The 16335-nt window shown below is 33.8% G+C and overlaps 1 protein-coding gene and 3 pseudogenes across 3 annotated transcripts; 3 read left to right on the top strand and 1 right to left on the bottom strand.

The window, feature by feature from the left end:
* The first annotated feature begins 647 nt into the window (after positions 1 to 647).
* On the top strand, positions 648 to 3628 carry LOC149495348 (oligopeptide transporter 4-like; annotated as a pseudogene). Its single transcript, XR_016321131.1, has 4 exons — positions 648 to 1194; positions 1355 to 1607; positions 1901 to 2083; positions 2729 to 3628. The product of XR_016321131.1 is annotated as an oligopeptide transporter 4-like (transcript).
* Positions 3234 to 8738, bottom strand: LOC149495347 (uncharacterized; annotated as a pseudogene). Its single transcript, XR_016321132.1, has 10 exons — positions 8598 to 8738; positions 8316 to 8408; positions 7981 to 8092; positions 6791 to 6950; positions 6501 to 6680; positions 4691 to 4825; positions 4384 to 4465; positions 3933 to 4026; positions 3736 to 3836; positions 3234 to 3372 (listed from the first exon to the last, which is right to left on the bottom strand). The product of XR_016321132.1 is annotated as an uncharacterized LOC149495347 (transcript).
* Positions 8739 to 8820: 82 nt separating this feature from the next.
* On the top strand, positions 8821 to 11539 carry LOC119371342 (receptor-like protein kinase FERONIA pseudogene; annotated as a pseudogene).
* Positions 11540 to 14889: 3350 nt separating this feature from the next.
* LOC149495346 (putative F-box protein At4g29970) lies at positions 14890 to 16039 on the top strand. Its single transcript, XM_089723146.1, has 2 exons — positions 14890 to 15274; positions 15609 to 16039. The coding sequence occupies exons 1-2, from the start codon at positions 14890 to 14892 to the stop codon at positions 16037 to 16039; spliced, it is 816 nt and encodes a 271-aa protein (XP_089579272.1).
* The last annotated feature ends 296 nt before the right edge of the window (positions 16040 to 16335 follow it).

The following is a 16335-nucleotide window of genomic DNA, read 5'->3' as shown; positions in this document are numbered from 1 at the left end:
AGTATTTTTTTTAAATATTATCTCCCCGCCCCAACAAAAAAAAAAAAATGCAAAATTTTGTTTTCTCACATATATTTTATAAATTCTCTTAAAGGAAATATAAGTTTTGACCACTAAATTCTCTAGAATTTTATTTGTTATTCATATATTTCATGTATATTTTTAAAATTATAATGATAATACACCAATGTTGGAAATTTGTTCATATTTCCCCCCTCTTTTTTTAGTTCTACTTTTTTGTCCTTATTCTTGGCCTCCCATTTTTCTAAGTCTAGTTTCAACCTAGCCTTCCCCTTCAACAGTTATGGATTTACCAAAAAGAAAGCTTTTCTTTTCTTTTCTTTTTTTCCCCTCTCAATGTAATCAGGCTAGTGCATTTCCATATATTATAAAAATGACAACCATCACTCACCTTGGACAAACAGAGGGATGTTTCAAACTACCTAATCATTTACTTTCTGTGTACCATTTCTTGCTGCTATTTCTATTCAAACTTAACAAAACTGAATTCACTTTGATATATTCAATTTGCAGGTATGTTTCCAGCACTTGGCTAGCACCTATAACAGATAATGTAATTAGACAATGCACATGAGCAATGTTTTACATAAAGTCTGGTATAATTTTGCAGGGCTTTACATAGAAAGATGATAGAGATCAACGCATGACACGAGCCAAGTTCTTCCTAATTGCACTTGTATGCAGCTTTTCCTGGTATTTAGTTCCTGGGTACCTATTCACAACACTTACAAGCATTTCGTGGCTCTGCTGGGTGTTTTCAAAGTCAGTAACAGCACAGCAACTAGGCTCAGGCATGAGAGGTCTTGGACTTGGAGCAGTGACGCTTGACTGGACTGCAGTCGCTTCCTTCTTGTTCAGCCCCCTCATTAGCCCTTTCTTTGCCATTGTCAATGTTTTTGTGGGATATGTGTTGATAATGTACATTGCCATTCCCATTGCTTACTGGGGCCTAGACTTGTACAATGCACACAGATTTCCAATATTCTCTTCAGATTTGTTTACAGCTCAAGGAAATAAGTATGATATACCAGCTATAGTTAATGACAAATTCGAGCTAACCAAAGTATGAGGAGCAAGGAAAAATTCATTTAAGCATGTTTTTTGCTCTGACTTATGGCTTTGGTTTTGCGACCATTGCATCGACTCTACCCATGTGGCTTTCTTCAATGGAAGGTAATCTTTTACTCATAAATCATTAGTTGATTTTCTTCATTTCAATTTCCCCACAAGAGAGCTCTTAGAAGCTTTTCAGCTTTCTTCAATATGTTTTTCATTGATATGTTATCAACTGGAATTTGTATCTACATAGTATCATGTTCTGATGTATCCACAGGGAGATCTATGCAACATATCGTGCTTCTTACAAAGAAAAGGAGGATATCCACACCAGATTGATGAAAAGATACAAGGACATTCCTTCCTGGTGGTTTCACTTGTTATTGGCTGTGACACTCGCAGTTGCTCTTGTTCTCTGCTTAGTCTTGAATGATCAGGTTCAAATGCCATGGTGGGGACTCGTCTTTGCCAGTGCTATGGCTTTCTTCTTCACACTCCCAATCAGCATTATAACTGCAACAACAAACCAGGTAATTTATTGAACTTTTACCCTAACTTGGAAATCTAAATCTGAAAAAAGTTAAAAGATTAAAAAAAAAAATTCCTATACTGCACGGTCTCCCAGAAGTTCTCATGCATTCTCCCAAAGGATAAGGTGCTGCTATGTAATGGGTTTTGGCATGCAATGTTGGTACCAGCAGTGAAGAACCTCTTGTTTGAGAACTTTGGCCTCAGTTCAATGGATATAGTGGCCATTCTTCCCAATTTCATTCTCTACACAAACTTTTGTTTCATCACTAACAATCTGATAATTCATGTATAGACACCAGGGTTAAACATAATCACGGAGTATGTTATGGGTATCATATATCCAGGAAGACCAATAGCCAATGTATGCTTCAAAACCTATGGTTATATGAGCATGGCGCAGGCTGTCTCCTTCCTCAACGATTTCAAGCTAGGACACTACATGAAGATCCCTCCAAGATCAATGTTCTTGGTTCAGGTACATTTTTCTTCTTGCCAATCTTGTATCAAAAGCACGCAAAAAATAAAAGGGCAAAATCTGTGGAATCCAGTTCAATGTTATAATTGAATAAACATTTGTTAGAAACCTTCTACCCGAATGACCTTGCACAATTTAAAGTGTGATATTTACAGTATTGAAAAGACAAACCCTTGATCTCATCTACTTCTTCTGCTTCTTCTTCAGGAGAATAGCAGATATGGTAACTCTTCCTACGTCAATCGGAATCATCTCTAACAATTTTGACTGTACAAATGTCATGCTTTCTTCCACATTTTAAACCCTGCATTGATATCCATAATTTTCCCCCATGCTGATGATGGAAATTCAAATCTTACAGTAGAATGTAAAATGCTGCATTTTATAACAAGATTATGTTAAAATTCATATATAGCCAGAGCATCCCACGTCTCAGAATGAGTTTCACCAAATATTTTGCAAGGAAATCGTCTAATCATGGTTTTTTGGGCATCCTGAATCATTTGGTGATGAGACTTCTAACTTACAACGCAACAATCAACAGCAGCAAATACTTTTTATGTTTGGTTTTACACTGAATCTACCGCTTCGAGTTACAATCACTAACATTCTATTTCTATGTTTCTTTCCCATGGAAATGTGTAGTTCATTGGAACAATACTCGCTGGAACAATCAATCTTGCAGTGGCATGGTGGCTGCTGAACTCCATTCATAACATATGTCAGGATGATCTGCTTCCGCCCAACAGTCCTTGGACATGTCCAGGTGATCGAGTCTTCTTTGATGCATCTGTCATATGGGGTTTGGTGGGACCTAAACGGATCTTTGGAAGTCTTGGAAACTATCAAGCCATGAATTGGTTCTTCCTTGGAGGTGCAGTGGGACCATTTATAGTTTGGGTGTTGCACAAATCATTCCCCAAGCAATCTTGGATTCCCCTGATTAACCTTCCAGTTCTTCTTGGATCAACTGGAAATATGCCTCCAGCAACAGCAGTAAACTACAATTCCTGGATCATAGTAGGAACAATTTTCAATTTCTTCGTCTTCGCTACCGGAAGCATTGGTGGTGGCAGAGGTATAATACATTCTTTCAGCAGCACTGGATGCAGGGGTGGCCTTCATGGCAAGTTTTATTATACTTTTCAGGTGGGTATGGAAAATAGAAGTTTAAATTGGTGGGGCACAGAAGGCGAACACTGTGATTTAGCAACCTGTCCAACAGCCAAGGGAATAGTGGTTGATGGTTGTCCAGTGAACTAATTGTATTCTTCTTCTATTGCACGTTTCTGTTTAAAGTAAAGTGTTGCATAGTATAGAATTAGAATATGAGAAAACAGTATAATCAAATATCAAACTACAGGAATGGAGCAATTGTGACACTCAAGGCTTTATATGAATTATAATTTCTACTGTAAAAATTTAGCTTCCTATATAAAGCACAAGTCTATTACAAAATAGATTGTAATCCAGGGAACATGATTCAAGTTTGAACTCCTAAGGATAGAAAGGTCTTAATTCAGATTGAGTTTCTTGACTCATCAACCGACATGCAAACCCATTACACCATGCTTTGATTGCAGTGAATAACTTGCTCGCACAAGAATCCACTGACATAATGATTAGAGCATTTTAACAATAATGCTTCATACCTTGATCTAATCATGATTAGTTTATTTGAGAGCCACTGATTGTACTCATCCCTCCGTATGATGAAGGAGCTGGAACTCAGTGAGCCACCTCCACCATATGCCTTCACGTTCACAAAGTTAAATGGAATTCACTTGAGGATTCAGCCAAATAATCAGAATAAGCAGTTAAAATTTCATCGTTTTTTCAAGGTGCATACCTTTGCAATTTCTGAGGTATCAGTAGCAGTATCTGCACTCCTCAAGCACATTTTAAGATTATTTCGTTGCATGTAGATAACAGCTCCTATGGGCCTGATAAAATTGACGTATACACTTATAGTGTTGGGCAGTTGTAACTAAGTTAGCAATAAGCTCAATATACTATAATGAAATTATAATGGGAAAATGATAGACTTGATAGCATACGTAATGCAACAGTTAGCGAGACACTGTGTGATAAAGCAGCAAGATTATGAGAATTTAAACATGAAAAATTCACACATACAAAATCAAGTCTGTCGACCAATAACATATTAGAATTTAAGTCAGCTCTATGTTAAATGAAAAACTGCCCCAATATCCCTACAACTACAATCAATGGGAATTTCGAAACAATACTATGACTGACAACTAAGAGAGAATTTTGGTCTAGATAACAAAACACATTACCTTAGACCAGCTGCAGCACTTTTACGCTAAGCTGCCTGCCAATTTCATCAGCTAAGTTGGAATAGCCATCTGCTCTAACTCCCTGTAATCAAGGAACAGGACTAATAAGATCACATAGAAGTTAACACCAGGAAGAAACTGTAGGTCAGGTTTAGAAACTCGAGGACAGAAAGAGAGAAAAGTGATGGAATACATGAAATGTTAGGTTAAAAAGAGAATAAGAAGAAGAAGAAATGTTGGAGCATGGTTCAATGATAATCAGGAAAGATTACTGCAAAGATGATTTGAGAATAGAGATCTATAATACCAGGCACTCCCCATAAAATCCTCTACCCAGTCGAACTTTAAAAGCTTTATCCAGCAACTTGCTTGCAGTACTCTGACGAGAGGAAAAATAAGAATTTCCCTTGGCGATTAAATCGGTGGAACTTATCTCCAGTAACTACTAAATGGAAATTTAAAGAAACTTCAGTTATGATAAATATATTCGAAATGATGAAGAAATATGAAGAGAGGATGTTTCAGTTTTTATATATATATATATATATATATATATATATATATATTTTAAACATCTTCTAGAAATATTCAAGCTTTCAAGCAATTGCAGTAAATAATACACTGTTTGTAACTCAAATTTTAACATTTAAAGTAGCCATGGGTTCCGGTTCCAGATTTTCTGGAACCGGAACCGAACCGAAAAGGTCCGGTTCCGGTTCCAGTTCCGGTCCGGTGACAAACCGACGGTTCCGATCGGTTTTCCGGCGAATCGCATAATTTTAAATTTTAAATTTTGAAGACCGGTTTAAAAAATATATATATATTTGAACATAAAAAATTAAAAATACACCTAAAAAATTAAAAATACTTCAATTAAATTTATTTTTTTTAAAGACTTGAACATAATTATTTTTTTTTTTTAAAAAATTTCAATTGAATTTATTTTTTGTTTAAAAAAGTTTGAACATAATTTTTAAAAAAAAAAAAGGCTTGAGATTTTTTTGTAGAGAGAGTAAGTAGAGAGTGTAGTATATTGTAGAGAGAGTAAGTAGAGAGAGTTGAGATTTTTTTGTAATGAATTTGTAAATAAAATGAGCTATTTATAATAAATCCAAAAATTCATTTTTCCAAAAATACTCTTGAAACTAGCCGTTTATGGCTGTTGGGAGGGGTAATTAAGAGATTTCACAAAAAAAAAAAAAAAAAAAAAAAAAAAAAAAAAACAGGTCTGACAGTTTTACAACGGCTAGAACCGCCAGTTCTACCGGCCGGGGAACCGACGATTCCAGTCCAGTTCCGACCGGTTCTCTGGAACCGCCGATTCCGGTTCCAGAAAATTTGGAACCGGAACCGAACCGGAATTCAATTCCAGAAAATTTGGAACCGGTTCGAACCGACGGTTCCGGTTCCCGGAACCGTAATATGGCCATGTCTAATTTAAAGCATACTTCCATTCTTCTGCTCAGTCAGAATTAAATGACTAAACTAACTGTTGTTCACTTTAGGGCTTCTGATTCATCCAGCTTAAAGAAAATGTTAAAGGAACCTCCTAAAAGATTGTGAATAAAATTTGATCAAGAAATAGATCTCACAAATAAAAGTTATCCAACTAGTTATCCAATGATGCAATTCCTTATAAACTATACTCCACATCGAATTCTCTTTATGACATTCATTGGGCAGTATTATAGATAGTACAACAGTCTACCCTCGCCAATAACTAGATACCCTAGGAACAAATTATAGAACATACCTTCATGAATCAAGCAACAACTAATTTCCCACAGAAAATTTCCCGAAAACTAATGCATTCAGTCAATCACTTCCTACCTTTGATTTTATAATCACTCAGTGTTACTGAGCCTCAATGCTAAGTTCTAGATTCAAAAATCTAACTTCATTAACAGCTGATGACTTGCGTGCTGATTATCTCCAAATTTTATTTTCTTTATTACCTCTACTTTCCATTAGCCAAGCCAACAAAAACTTTAACCTAACCATGCAACAAAGGATTGCAGTATCATACAAGCACACTTATACAAACATTTAAGGTTCCCATTTAAATATATAACCACACACACAAAAATTAGAAAGGAAATGTAGGGGATATTTCAAACCTTTTCAAACATATGTGGGTTAGTAACACAATTTATCTTTGAGTGCCATTCACTTAGTCCCATATTAAATGCTCCAATGTCTGGCGGACTCCATCGCCGAAGATCTACATCTTCAATGTGCTCAAGAACATCTTCAATCTGCACTTGTTCTTCTGGGTTTAATAATCTGGCAACTTCCCCCTTGTATTGATCAAGAGAAATGAACTCTCACTTTAATATACACACGTATTTTCCCCACATAAAATGCCAAAAAACTAAAGCACAAAAGAAATAGTCTCTCTGCAACTTACATGTGAAGATTTCATATCCACAAGTTTGTTAGAAAAATATTCATATACAGCTGTAGAACTACTCTTCTCAATATCAACATAAAATGCAATTTTCTGTTCACAGTCTTCGCTAGATGGAATATTTGAAAGTACTGATTTTCGGTGATCGAAACCTATTACCCTATAAATTAAAAACCCATTAAATTTAACTTCCATAGCATAACATTCACAAAACATTGAGGTTGAGGATGGTATAAATTGAGGTTGGCATAACTTCCATAGCATAACATTAATGTAAAGACATTGGTGTAAATTGAGGTTGGTATGTGACAATCATAAACTATGCGATTCCTTCTAGTAAATTCATAAAGAATTTATTAAATAATTAGACTTTGTAATAAATAAGGTATACTTTTAAAATAAAATGATCTAAGCAGTTAGTTCACCTTTCTTATTATATACCTCTTCCTTGATATTCATGGCTTTATGTTCTATAAATCATAATGCAGGACATATTGGTCTTCAAATTTTGAGGTCCTTGCAATTCTTCTGACTAAAAAGCATGAATAAGACTTGCTGCACTTAATATATGAGCCCATCCATATACCAAGTTTGTCCATAAAAAGTTTTTTAAAATATTATTACTATTTTATCCTTTTTTTTTTGAATATCAGAAAATACACTCATTTAAACTAAAAAGCATGTCTTGATTGATTTAATATATGAATGAGTACATATATAATGAGTCAGTAAGTATTTCCCAGAACGCATATATAGCTAACAATACTTGATATCCACTATGTAGTAGTTTGGTCAAATATAACTAAATGTAATCAACTGTCACACATAATTAATTATGGGACAATGAACTCAATATTATATTTCATTATCTGGTTTTTATTCTCTTCTGATGTAACTTCAGGACTTCTATATTTGCAAAGTTTCTAAGAAACTACATTTTTTTTCCAAATGATAATAAATTGTCCAAGTCATCCATCAAGCCTCAATATGTGGAAGAAGTGGTTCTAAAATTTCTCACCTTATCTTTACTCTCTGCATCCCACCACTAATTTCTCTTCTCAAGTCACTTCAGGACTTGTATATTTGCAAAGTTTCTAAGAAACTACATTTTTTTTTCCAAATGATAATAAATTGTCCAAGTCATCTATCAAGCCTCAATATGTGGAAGTAGTGGTTCTAAAATTTCTCACCTTATCTTTACTCTCTGCATCCCACCACTAATTTTATCGACAGTCACTTCCTGATGAAGACTGCTCGAAGCCAGACTTTTCAAGTCCTCTGTTCTGTCTTTAGAAATTTGGTCTAAACGAAAAGAGAAGTGGAGTCATTTACACGCCAAACATTTACACACCAATATTTCATTTGGTAAACCTGAAAAAAACTGTTTCTTTATGGAGAAAATAATAGAAAACTTAGCTTCATAGCTAGTGTAGAAGGCACTAGGAAAAGGGTAAAGTTTATGTCAGCATGTTTACCAAACAAAGCCTTACATATGGGAAGAATCAGAAACAATGTAAAATCATACTCCAACACGTACGCATTCGCTTAGACCAGTAAGAGTCATGCAGGATTCTTTGATGGGATCAGAACCAGATTCCTTCATTCATTGACTTAAAGTCTGCAAAATATTAGCCTCGTTTTATTCTACATAACAAAGTTCAAAAGCTAAAAGATTGGACAAAAATACTGATAATAAGCAGAAACATCTATGCTTTTTCCATCTTGTTTCAGTCTCTCAAACGACATTGACATTTGTCTTTACCCATGAAACCATAACATATTAGATAGTGAAATTTAGAGAACTTACATTGCAAGATCTTCAAGTGCTGACACTGCTTCGCAGTATAAGATATGAATTCCGGAAACCATAATTAACCATCTCACATGGTCTGGCTTGTTAAGTCAAACTTTGTCTTTTAAAGCAACACCCAAAAGGTACATAATTTTCCCCTCTTTTCTTTCTCTCTTTTCTTTCTCTTCTTTGTGGGAAGGGAGGGTAAACTTGTGGATGATTTTAACGAGCTGAATTAATGGCTTATCACAGAAGTTCGAAACTACTTTCTAATCACATCCCTTGCTGCAGACGAATAATTAGTGTCCACCATCCAAAACCTGCTATTTTATCCAAGAAGAGCAATCACACAAATAGAAATTCATTGTTTGCTACAATTATGTCTCTTGGTTTCTTGTTCTTTAACTATTGCATAACCCCATTCTCTGCCGATGAGCTACCTTATTATGTGCCTCCGGATTACATTGAAAAGAATTGTCCCCCATTAGATCCATTATCTAATTTCGGATCAATCGCTGCCAATGAACGAAATCTTAATTTTTCAACTGTGTCCAGAGTATATGCCTTAGATCCTTCCAGCCATGAGAAACCAAAAATTTCTGCTTGCATCTTTACAAAACAGTTCACTTACACATTTTATGTTTCTACTGGCCCCAAGTTCGTTCGCCTTTACTTCAAACCAATCACATATGCAGGTCTAAACATATCAAACGCATTGTTTTCTGTCAACATTGGCCGATATACACTTCTAAGCACTTCTGAATCCTCCTATTCCAAACTCAACTCAGGTGCTGATTATGTTGTGAGAGAATTTTGTATCAACATAGATGGCCCAATATTAAATGTGACTTTCAACCCATCCTCAAAGATTTCAAGTTCTTATGCTTTCATAAATAAGATTGAAATTGTCTCCATGCCTTCAAAGCTTTATATTCAAGATGATGTTCCACTTCCCCTGCTAGGACATCCTTCTCATTTTTCTCTAGAGGACTATACAGCCCTTGAGACAATGTACAGGCTAAACATAGGAGGGGATTTGATCCCTCCAACAGAAGATAGCGGCATGCTTCGTGTCTGGACTGAGGACACTGATTATATGATGAGTAGAGAAGGTGAGACAAGTAGAATTGAATCAAACGTTGAAATTGAGGCAAGCTCATTGGCACCAGCATATGCAGCTCCACTCCAAGTTTACACCTCTGCTAGGTCAATCAGAGATACTTATACATGTAACTATAGTGCAAGATGGTCGTTTCCTGTCGATTCTGGCTTCTATTACCTTGTTAGACTCCATTTCTGTGAGATTTCAAATGTAATTCAGCAAAGAAGTCAAAGAGTTTTCAATATTTATATCAATAATCAAAGTGCTGAAGATCATGCTGATATTTTCAAATGGAGCCTTGGGGCAAGAATTCCCATTTACAAAGACTACATTGTTGATTTTTCTAAACATGGTGAAGGCATAAAGACTATATCAATTTCCGTGAGACCTAACAATGGCTCATCGGCAGGTCCAATTTTTAAACGGTTTGGAAATTTTCAAGTTGTCTGACCTTTCAAACAATCTTGCAGGACACCATCCATTTGGATTTGGGGTCAGAACTCCACCGTATCTAAGTTTTTCAAAGCTTTCAAGTGATCGTGTAGAGATATTGATTCATGTTCTAACGGGAAGCAGCCAAGTAATAATTTTACTTTGCGAAATTTTTCTAACAATTTTAACCTGTTTTAGTCAACGTTTAAAAACTTCTAAGCAATGGCAACCACCTGACCATTGCCGTGTCTTCTCAATTGGTGAAATAAAGCTGGCAACAAACAATTTTTCAGATAGTCTAATCATTGGCACTGGTGGATTCGGAAGAGTTTACAAGGGGCCAATTGATGATGGCAACATTATTGTTGCTATAAAGCGTGCCAATCCAAGTTCACACCAAGGTTTAAAAGAGTTCCAAACTGAAATTTCTATGCTTTCAAAGCTCAGACACTGCCACTTAGTATCTTTGATTGGATATTCCACAGAGAAAAATGAAATGATACTTGTTTATGATTATATGGCTCAAGGTACACTGCGTGATCACCTCTACAATACTCACAAACCTCCACTCCCATGGAAGCAGAGGCTTAAGATTTGTATTGGAGCAGCACGAGGACTGCACTACCTGCACACGGGTGCAAACAACACAATCATCCACCGCGATATAAAGAGTACCAACATACTGTTAGATGACAAATGGGTAGCAAAGGTTTCAGATTTTGGGTTAGCAAAAGTAGGTCCAAGTACAATGATGCTGTCTCAGACACACATTTCAACCATAGTAAAGGGCACCTTTGGTTACTTAGATCCTGAATATTATCGACGCAAAAAAACTTACAGAAAAGTCTGATGTTTACTCATTTGGAGTGGTACTTTTTGAGACTTTATGTGCTAGGCCTGCTGTGATGCCAATGGGAGAAATTGAAGAGGAAGAATATGAGAAAGTAAATTTGGCAGAATGGGCATCAAATTGCTACCAAATGGGGACTCTTGATCAAATAATTGATCCATATTTGAAGGGAAAGATTGCCCCAGAATGCTTCAAGACTTTTACCAGTATAGCTAGGAAGTGTTTAGCAGATAGAGGAAGTGAAAGACCATCCATGGGAGATGTGCTTTGCAATTTGGAGCTTGCAATGCAGCAGCAGGATGCTGCTGATTTACTAGAGGACATGGCTCAAAAGGTGGCCAATGGGAGGATGAATGGTGACGTTACAATAAGTATTAATAACGAACAATGCATTCACTTTTATAATTCAGATAAAACTCCAGGGGTGGAGTTTTCTGAGATCATGGTTCCCATGGGACGTTGAGGAGAGACTCATTGTCAACTGCGATGCCCTGTCCATTGAGCTAAACATCACTTATGTATGATACAGATTTTAAGTAAATAGTCTACCTATGAATGTGTCTTCCTTTTCAATTCCTCATTCTTTATCAGCTAGCTAAATAAAAATTCCAACCATATATGCATGATGAGAAATTCTTATTCCGGTGAATACAAGAATTTCAAATATATAAAATACCTTATTTGATGTTTGGGCAAATGGGTAATGTGTAATGACTAAAAATTCCAAATTTTTGACCTATCAACGACCATATATTTTTCTTTCTTGAATCAATATTGACTCCTACTTTTAACACTCAATGAATTATGGTCAGGTCAGCCCATAAGATATGTGCCAAAACACCTCAAATGCTTATAAACTAAAAGATAGAGCAATATAACAACAGAAAAAACAAAAAAAACAAAAAATTTTGTTTCTTTTTTAAACAAAAATTTGTTAGAAACACTAATAGCATTTTAATAAATTTAACAATTATCAAACATTATAATAATACATCAATAAGTGTATATATAAATAATAATAATCCGAAGTTCCAAACCAAGAGAGCCAACTAATGTGTCCATGCTGTTTCTGTAGTAGCCATAATACTCAAAATATATATAATTCAGGAAAAAAAAAATCCAATTATCAGAGTTACTAAACATAAACAAGTAATTTCCTGGTAGGATGCATTATGCTATTTTCACAGTAAAAAATACAAATACCGGGAAAAAGAAAAAGAAAACTCTACCAAATGGAACATAATTAAATCAAGAAGAGAAGATGTCTTGTTGGAACCTGAGGAGTTCAATGGAAGAATGGAAAATGGAAGCAAATGAATCAAAGAAAGATCCTGAAATTGAAGAATTGCTTTTCTCTACAGTGTAAAACTTGGCTTTTCTTTATATTTAGTTGTTCTTAAAATTGCTTCAAGAGAAGTAGCAGCAGCTAACCGTAATTTGAGCGATAAAGCCATCGAAGAAATCCCAAAACAAAATCATTTTTTATTATGGGAGATTGGAATTGGAGTGGGTTTGTGAGTGAGACTTGCATTTGGTTGAAATGGGCTGAATCCAAGCCCAATTAAGAGTTCTGAACAAAAGATTGGAGGCCGAGCTAATTACTTTAAAGTTGTTAGGGAAAAAAACAATATAAAATGCGACACTTTATAATTAAAATAGATTATAGTTTTTTTTTTTTTTTGAAAATAATTTTTAATTAATATATAAACAATATTTTTTATTCCAGAAAAAATGGAGATTTTATAAGTGTAAAAGGAAAATCTATTAAGTATTAACTATCACCTTCCAATTAAAACTATGCAAAATCAAATTTAATTAAATCCTCAATTTCAATATTTAGTATGTTTCTAATACTAAGTGCATGTACAATCTGATAATAGATCTCGATTCGAATCTCATCCCCAGTATTCAAAATATATATATATAGTGTGTTAAAAAATATTTATTCAAATGATTTTATCCATAGTATCCAATTGCATCCGATTATATTATCATTCCATCCATTTTTTTTACTATGAGTTAAACAATTTAGATATATTGGTCTTCTCATTTATGTGAGGAGTGAGCAGTCTCGAGTTCGAGTCTTTTCGACCATCAGTTGTTTTCACCAATTTAATGAGCCAAGGAGAAGGCTACCCCCTATTGTGTAGCCCGCAGTATTATTTTGGCCCTTAAAACCTCCAATGAATTAAAAAAAAAATAGATATAATTACTATTTTATTTTTATATTTTGTTAAAATTAACTATTTTATTCTTGTATTTTTTTAGGGTCAATACGTTCTATTTTTAAAATGAGAATGAGAAAATAGCTAATATCAATAACATATAAAGATAAATAATAATTATTTCTAAAATTTATAACGGAAAAGTATAGAAATAAATGAAATGGTAAAATAGTTTGATGGAATTAAACATTAAAATAAAATCATATATTTTTTTAAAAAAGAAATAAGAATAAAATAGTCAATTATGATAAAATATAAAAATAAGATGATAATTATCCCATTGTTTTAATGCAAAGTTTGATTGATTTTGATTTAATTGATGGTATCATATAATTTAAAAATAAAAAATTACTGAATATTTTAATTTTAATATTGGATGATATAATTAGAACTACTTTAATTACTTAAAACTCTGTATTAAAATAATTGCAAGTTATATGAAAAATATGCAAGCACTGAAATATGAATACATAGGAAAAAAGAAGAGAGATAATATAGTTAATTTTCGCATAGGTTAAAAATAAAGAGAAAATGTACTTAAAGAGTTAAAATCACAAAATATCATTTTCTGCATACGGAAAAATAGTCAATATTGCATAAATAATTAACAAGTTAAGTAAATCTTATTTTTAAAAGGTAAATTTTTTAAATTATAAAAAAAAAAAGCCTAAACTTTAAACATTCTTAGATAAAAATTCTTAAAAGGATTAGATTTATAAGATCTAATACTTTTTTTTAAAAGAAAACACACGAAATAAGGATATTACACTTTGTTATCAAAACTATAGCAATTTAATAATTTATTATTATATAAAAAGATTATTGCTTTATCAACAGGCTATTTATTAGGGTGGTAACGCGAGTTCAATCAAAACACCAAGAGTTACAACCCAAGCCATCAGGTTTCCTCCTTGCACCCATTGAACCTAAACTTGGAGTGCAGAGAAAAAAAACCTACACCTTACAAGAACTATACAAAAACAGAACAGAAAGTAAAAAGCCAAAAGCATGTGGCCTAAGATTAAAGATTCAACCTCAATCTACCTTTTCATGATAAATGAAAAGAGATTGACAAAATGCGCAGAAGAAACAAGAACAATCCAAGCTATTACAGAGTTAAAGTCAAGCTAAAAAAATATTTTCCTCATCAACGCTTTTCTTAGTCAAACAATCTGCAAATGAGTTTTTGAATCCGTTAATGTGAGTAAAGCTGAAGTGGGCTAGAGAAGATAATTAATTACTAATTAATGAATATATCTCTCCATTAAATTTCAATTTATTACTACTTTATTTACTAATTAATTCTTTTTTTTAATTCACTAGAGACTTTTATAGCCGAATTATAACACTGCGGGCTACACAACAGGAGTAGCCTTCCCATTGGCTCACCAAACCAGACCACTAACTAATTGAAAATAATTAATTCTTTATAATTCACTTAAAAATCTTAATTATGCATCTATATTTAAACCTTAGAAAAATATACAACTTAATCTGTTTACTTTACACATAAAAAAACTACATAAAATTTCCTTTTAATTTAGTAAATTAATTTAAATCTCCCAGTCGCATAAGGAGAATAACTATACCTTAAGAAGCAAGAAACATATATATATACAGTAGAAACCCCGCTTTTCCCTTTCACATTGCAAATTTGCAATCTACGTATCTCTCTCTGCGCACCAGACTGTCACAGGCATGGCAACCTCTACAAGCAGCAAGAAACAGAAAGCAATTCAAGAGAATAGAGATTTGTTAGATTTGCCATTGGAGATAGTGCACTTAATACTTTTAAAGCTACCCATCGACGCCATCATGGATTGCATATGGGTTTGCAGAAATTGGCGCAATCAAATACTTGGCCAACCTAATTTCTCTGATAGGCTTCTTTCAAGGTTCTCTGACAACCCTATGCTTTTTATTATCAATCGCAGCAAAAACAATTATGGTTATGATCCTTTTACTAATTATGATCATGGGGATTTCTACTTGCTTGAATGGCTTGATGACACTGGTATAAATGGTCAATCTCTCATGCTTAACATGGGGGAACCCTTTGATATTTATCAATTATATTTTGCAGGTTCGTGCAATGGGTTGGTGTGTTTCTCGCATGAAAATTGCAATTATATATACATATGGAATCCGATTATAAAAGAAAGTGTTGTTCTTCCGAAGTCCACAACAATGGGGGAAAAAAAGATTTACGGATTTGGATTTTGTCCAGAAAACTAATCAGTACAAGGTAATACAAGTTACACAAGGTATTAGTACATCAGATGACCCGCTCGTAACGTGGAAGTTTGAGATTTACAGCTTAGGATGTGATGAAGAATGGAGAAACATAAAATATATTCCTCTTTTTTATCATGTTATGATGGAATTGATGGAACAAGACATGATGATCCCTTTTGAAGGTTACCTTCATTGTTTTGCCAAGAGCACTTCTTATTATGGAGAGAAGAAAATATGCATTATTGCTTTTAATATAAGCAGTGAGCAACTTCAATTGATAGAGCTACCCTCAACAATAAATGAGCAATGCCGATGGATAGAGCAGAAGCAGCAGAGCTTATGCTTGAGGGTATTGGATAATTGGTTAGCAGTACTTCATGAGGTACCAGATGGTTCCTGTGAGATATGGGTAATGAAGAATTACAAGTTTGAGCAAACTTGGTGTAAAGTTGGGAGCATTCCATTGCAGATAAGAGATGGATTATCTATTCCAAATCCATTGGTTGCTACAAAAAATAAGGAATTGTGGATTTGTGAAGATACATATCGGATTGTCACTTTTGTTCCAAGTTTTGTTTCTCCCAAAATTCTGATCAAGGCCATGCGTAGTTAATAACATTGTATTTGGTTTCTCTTTTCATTTCCTAATAAGATTTTGATTGAATGTGTTTTACTTCTCTTTTGTAATTGTGTTGAGTTGATTTAGCAACTAATAATAATAACAATAATAATAATTGATAGGTGTTATTTTATAGTATTTTTAATATAATTTTTATTAAGATTTTTAGTATTTTTTAATTACTTTAATTAGTTTTTATTTAGTTTTATTTTTTTTTTTTTAAAGTTTCCTTAAATCATATTTCACTTGATTTAAGAATTTGCAGGATTTTTATAGGAAACCAGTTTATT

The sequence above is a fragment of the Jatropha curcas genome, chromosome 6 (assembly GCF_041381405.1).
Source record: "Jatropha curcas cultivar XTBG-Jc1 chromosome 6, XTBG_Jcur_1.0, whole genome shotgun sequence".
Classification (NCBI taxonomy): Eukaryota; Viridiplantae; Streptophyta; class Magnoliopsida; order Malpighiales; family Euphorbiaceae; genus Jatropha; species Jatropha curcas.
The sequence above is the reverse complement of the archived record's forward strand: the minus strand, read 5'-3'. Positions and strand labels throughout refer to the sequence as shown.